The sequence below is a fragment of the Myxocyprinus asiaticus genome, chromosome 1 (assembly GCF_019703515.2).
Source record: "Myxocyprinus asiaticus isolate MX2 ecotype Aquarium Trade chromosome 1, UBuf_Myxa_2, whole genome shotgun sequence".
Classification (NCBI taxonomy): Eukaryota; Metazoa; Chordata; class Actinopteri; order Cypriniformes; family Catostomidae; genus Myxocyprinus; species Myxocyprinus asiaticus.
Window position 1 is genome coordinate 30,502,571 of NC_059344.1, and position 6,184 is coordinate 30,508,754.

Sequence of the window (6,184 nt, forward strand, 5' to 3'; positions counted from 1 at the left end):
ATTCGTTTTTAGGAACTAAAAACTAACAGACAATTCTCTAATAGAAATGTTTTTAAATATAACCTTTTTAGCAAATCTCCTTCAACATGAAATTTCCCTTGTTAAATTAATGAACCAGACATGTGTGGTTCCTCTAGTGAAGACATCTGAAACTGCTGTATTCATTATCGAAACCATGTTCCTGAGACAATTGAGTTCCACTGGATTTCAATCCAACATCTGTGCTGCAGAATACTGACCTTAAAAACCAGAGCAGCAGTGATGGCCTTTACATAGATCCTATTTTGTCTAAGCCTTTCCCAGACTGAATGCCATGGCCACAAGGCTTTAGGGATTTGTGCCACCTCCACTAATACAAATGCAGCAGTATGATAAGACATGGTTGCTCTCATCCAGAGGTGGGCGTCAAGTTTTACAGGAGAGTATAAGTGCCCATATGTATGGAGAGGAAGGGATTTTGCCTCAGCAAATCTCCAGCAGGTAGGACTGATGTGAACACTCTTTTTACAGTTTAGTTTGACGTAGTTCTGTATCCAGTGGTTAGTTGCTTTGCCCAAATGTAATATTTATAGATCAGTTTGTCAGGTTTTATCTTTCCTGTTTAAAAAGTAATTCAGGCAACTTTTTAATTTGGCTAGGCTATGTGAGCTGGTTTCCTGGACTATGGATTTGGATATACTTTCAATGGTGATTTCCTCTTGAAACAGTGATAATAATGCCTTATCAGTTTTGATAATCTATCATTGTTTGTGATCCCAAGAACATGAAATGCGGTCCTATACTTTTGGTATTATAATCTGTATTTCAGTGCTTGTATTTAATTAGCTGCACACTTTCACAGATGAGGATGCGCTTCGTTGTTATGGTAATGCTGTTGCCAGTGCTAATGAGGGCAGGATCAGAATACAGTTCCAGCTGTCGACTTACCAATATCTCTATTACTGTCGAAAGTGAGGAATGTGGAAGCTGCATCACAATTGACACCACTGCTTGTGCCGGGCTCTGCATAACTCAGGTACTCTAATACAATAGAGCATTATTCTTGTAACCTTTAAGGTGTGTAAACTTCACGTGCAATTGATTTTAAGGGTGATGTTTTTTTGTTAATTGCTGCTAAACTTTTGAACAGAAATAAATTAATAGTATTTGGAAAACTATGTATATTAAGAATAATGTACACTCACATGAGGTGAAGACTGTAGTTGTATCAGTCTTAGACAAAAAGTTGCTTTATTTATATATTGTGCTGCAACATGTTCTGAACTGGAGCAACAGAGCAGAGCTATATTTTCTTATTCAGTGACATTCATTCCTCCTTTTGCACCTGATAAAAGGAATCTTTTTATATTTGACATGTTGGCAGGAAAGAGTTTACCGTAGCCCCTTGTTGCAGTCCTACCAGAACACCTGTAACTTCAGAGAATGGACCTATGAGACCTATGGGTTCAAAGGCTGCCCTGTCGGGGCTGACTCTGTTTTCACCTACCCTGTGGCCCTCAGCTGTGAGTGCAGCAAGTGTAACAGTGACATCATGGACTGTGGAGTTCTTAGCCAGCAGACAACCAGTTGCAATGCACATTAGAGCTAAAGACCCTGCTCTGTACACATGTTAAAAAGCCCTTGGTACCATTTTGAATATCAACAATTTTCAATGACAAGTAATGGCTTTTCATGACATGTTATGTGCTGTACTTTGCAGAATGGAATAAAACATCTAAAATACAAATATTTGTTTGAACAAGTGTAATACATGCATTTGTAATACTGTATGCCTCTAAATGTAACACCGTAATAACCCATTACAGACAAGATTTGATTTATGTTTAAGATTTTGGCAACACTTTACAATAAGGTTCCATTAGTTAACATTAGTTAATGCATTAGGTATCATGAACAAACAATGAACATTATATTTTTACCGCATTTATTAATCTTTATGTTAGTTAATAAAAATACAATTGTTCATTGTTAGTTCATAGTGCGTTAACTAATGTTAACAAATACAACTTTTGATTTTTAAAATGTATTAGTATATGTTGAAATTAACATGAACTAAGATTCATAAATGCTGTAAAAGTATTGTTCATTGTTAGTTCATATAAACTAATGGTGTTATCTAATGTTATCAAATGGAACCTTATTGTAAAGTGTTAAGATTATTATGTTGTGGCTCAAAGCTTTCACTGGCTTTCATCCAGTCGTGTCTCTGGAATCTCCTGTGGGCCCTGCTGTCAATCATCTAATCAGGCACAAACGGCACCATTAAAACAGCTCTTACATGGGATAAGCAGAGCTCATTTCTTTGATAAACCATCCGTTCCCTGCTTATTCATACAAACTCACATTAAATTGTTCTACTTGTGAAATTTGTGTGTTTTTACTAGAGTTTATAATTGTTCATCTGAGACCGTGTTAAAAAAAAATAAAATAAAAAAAATCTCTCTGTGAGGATGCATTGAGTCTGATACACTGAGCAAACTCAGTAAAGCATATTTCATTTACATAATCAAATTAGTAGTGAATCAACATGAATATCAAAGAGTTTTCCAGCAAAGGGGCAATTTCCAACATACAAATAGAGAAATTAGTTATATCACATCACAGAGTGCATTTAATAATGTCTAGTAATAAAAAGGAGTAGCTGATAGAAACTGAAACACTATAGAACAAGAGATGCTTTTAAATGAGTGATCTACAAACTATAGAGAGGTGGATAGACTTGAACAAACAGTGATTTCCCCAAAATGAACATTTTGTCATTATTTACTCACCCCGATGTTGTTCCTAACCCATATGACTTTCTTCCATTGAACACAAAAGGAGATGTTTGGCAGAATGTTGGTCTCTCAGTCACTATTCACTACCATTGTATGGAAAAAATGTCAATGAAATCGAATGGTGACATTCTGCCAAACATTTCCACATTTCCAACAAAAATAAGTTTTATGGGTTTGGAACAACATCAGCATGAGTAAATGGTCACAAAATTTTAATTTTTTATCTTTAAGAAAAACTGTACTGTTGCTCAAGCACCTATTAAGTACAGCTAAGATTTTTCTCTCAATGCATCTATCATCACATTCAAAATAAAAGGCTTCACCATTAAACATCTTTTGCCAACCATTTATGAGAAAACAAAGTATTGGAGGAACGCTTCATGCAGGTTTCATTTTCCACAAATATACTCCCTGTCTAGGTCTGCATGTTTTGAAAAATCCTCAAAACTGCCACATTTAAATTCTTTTACAATACATTTTCACCGAAGGCCACATCCACACTAATCCATTTAAAACTGCACTACTGAAGATTTTTTTTGGTTAAAAAATTAACAATATGCCATTATTGATTGAGTACATACAAAACTGTGTTCTAAACATTGTCCTTGCCTTACCCTGTTTCACTTTGGTAAGTCTACAATCGCTGGCTTATGTCATTCATCCTTTGTAAATGCAACAGAGTTATTGTTTGCAGTGCATAGACGTAGGCTACTATTGTAGTATTATGGTTTTACTTGCATTATCAACTGAGGCTGTACAATATAATCTAAAACAATAAAGTCTTCTGTTGAACTCATATTAGCCATATCACAAGTTTTACCTCTTAAATGAATAAGTGTAGTACAATATAAACATTAATAGTAGATAAAACACTAATCATATTAAAATATACTGGTAACTGGTGGTGAATAAGGAGAGTCCCCTGTTCTCTATGCATTTCCATCCTTTGAATGATATGTTAAACCAAGGTCCTGACTCTCTGTGATCATTAAAAATCTCAGGGCACTTCTCGTAAAAGAGTAGGAGTGTGACCCCGGTGTCCTGACCAAATTCCCCCTCATCAATCATGGCCTCCTAATAATCCCCATCCATGAATTGGCTGTATCACTCTACTCTCTCCCTTCCACTGAAAGCTGGTGTGTGGTGAGCGTACTGGTGCTCATCCAGGTGGATGTTGCTCACTGATGGTGGTTGAGGAGAGTCCCTTGTTCACTATGTAAAGCACTTTGAGTGTAGTGTCAGAAAAGCACTATATAGGTGTAACTTTCATTCTATGTAAAAGCACTTTGAGTGTATTGTCAGCTATAAGTGTAAAATTCATTCATTCAAAATATGTAAATACGAGTGTTGTTTATCTTTATCAAAGCAAGTAATATTTCGGTTTTAAATGTTTAAATGTAGAATAACATAATATCAACATGAAAATAGAACATTATAACTCTGGCTCTGAATATCTCCCAGTCATGATCACAAACAGGCAATGTCCAGGTAAGCCCAAATCATGAGATTCATCCGTGCAGGTGAGCAGTACCAAAACACATCTCACATAAAGTGTACTTCTGCAAATTGCTTGCAATTTTAAGTTTCAACCAAAGATGTCACTGGAGAGCACAAAGTTCCATAGTGCAACTTTAAGTTTGAAAACTCCATTTCAGTTTCCTAACGTTTTCAGGTTTCCTTAGTATGAGTTTAGGAAGAGCAAAGTCTGTTTTCAATGAATCAAAACGCCGTTCCTGTGTGAATGAGAGAAGTAAAGACAGCACAATCAATGCGCTTTCAAACAAAAACGTGTTAGTGTGGATGTGGCCCAAGTCAACTTTCTTGTTGTTTGTAAATGCTGTTGTTGTGCACCTACAGGGCAAACTGGGCCAATGACAGACTGTTGTTCATCTTGACATTGCTGGCTCTTAGGGCTTCTACAAAAGGTGGAGTGTCCTGAATGTGCACACTTAAGACAAATTGGCTTAGTAGAAACACATCTTAGACAGTGTCTAATGATTTCACCAAACAAATACTAAAATGCCCCAAAACAAACAAGAAAGGTTTCCTGATTTCATCATAGTGTGCCTTACAATCTATGGTTTCCAAACAAAAGGGGTTTTAACTAGGGATTCACCAGTCCAATACCTGGTATCTGCTCCAATGCTGAAGACATACGATAGCTTTGTGAATTACAAAAGGCTGTTTGTAATCAGCCACAACATTAAAACCACTGACAGGTGAAGTGAATAACATCGATTATCTCGTTACAAAGGCAAGGGTTGGAATATATTAGGCAGCAAATGAACAGTCAGTTCTTGAATTTCATGTTTTGGAAGCAGGAAAAAATGGGCAAGCTTGAGGGTCTGCGCGACTTTGACAAGGGCCAAACTGTGATGGCTAGACGACTGGGTCAGAGCATCTCCAAAACAGCAGGTCTTCTGGGGTGTTCCCGGTATGCAATGGTTAGTATCTACCAAAAGTGGTCCAAGGAAGGACAACTGGTGAACCGGCAACAGGGTCGTGGGTGCCCAAGGCTCATTGATGCGTGTGGGGAGCAAAGGCTAGCCCATCTGGTCCGATCCCACAGAAAAGCTACTGTAGCACAAATTGAAAAACCTTCAGAACACACAGTGCATCGCATCTTGGTGTGTATGGGGCTGCGTAGCCTCAGACCGGTCAGAGTGCCCATGCTGACCACTGTGCACTTCCGAAAGCACCTACAATGGAGAAATGGAAGAAGGTGGCCTGGTCTGATGAATCACGTTTTCTTTTAGATCATGTGGACGGCTGGGTGCGTGTGTCATTTACCTGGGGAAGAGATGGCAGCAGAATGCACTATGGGAAGAAGGCAGGCTGGCGGAGGCTGTGTGATGCTCTGGGCAATGTTCTGCTGGGAAACCTTGGGTCCTGGCATTCATGTGGATGTTACTTTGACACGTACCACCTACCTTAAGATTGTTGCAGACCACGTACACCCCTTCATAGCAACGGTATTCCCTGATGGCAGTGGCCTCTTTCAGCAGGATAATGCGCCCTGCCACACTGCAAAAATTGTTCAAGGTGTTGACTTGGCCTCCAAATTCCCCAGATCTCAATCCAATTGAGCATCTATGGGATGTGCTGGTCCAACAAGTCCGATCCATGGAGGTCCCACCTCGCAACTTACATGACTTAAAGGATCTGCTGCTAACGTCTTGGTGCCAGATACCACAGGACACCTTAAGAGGTCTTGTGGAGTCCATGCCTCGATGGGTCAGAGCGGTTTTGGCGGCATGAGGGGGGCCTCCACAATATTAGGCAGCTGGGTTTAATGTTGTGGCTGATCGGTGTATAGTCTGCATGCATTGAATGAAGCTCATGATGCACTGCTGTTCTCAGCTCAGAGCTCAGTGCGCAATATGAGAGTCAAGATGCAAGTTAGAACT

The 6,184-nt window shown here is 38.8% G+C and overlaps 1 protein-coding gene across 5 annotated transcripts in view; it reads left to right on the forward strand.

Moving 5' to 3' along the window:
- LOC127443937 (gonadotropin subunit beta-1-like) overlaps positions 1 to 1,870 on the forward strand; it is a 36,762-nt gene extending 34,892 nt beyond the window's left edge. For 4 of the 5 annotated variants that reach the window (XM_051703046.1, XM_051703020.1, XM_051703043.1 and 1 more), the window contains 2 exons: positions 842 to 1,015; positions 1,364 to 1,870. In XM_051703046.1, the coding sequence (XP_051559006.1) occupies positions 842 to 1,015; positions 1,364 to 1,582 (393 nt within the window). In that variant the 3' untranslated portion in view covers positions 1,583 to 1,870. Of the gene's footprint in view, positions 688 to 841; positions 1,016 to 1,363 lie in introns of all 5 variants that reach the window. The other variant, XM_051703027.1, reaches the window with a different exon arrangement.
- Positions 1,871 to 6,184: the final 4,314 nt, after the last annotated feature.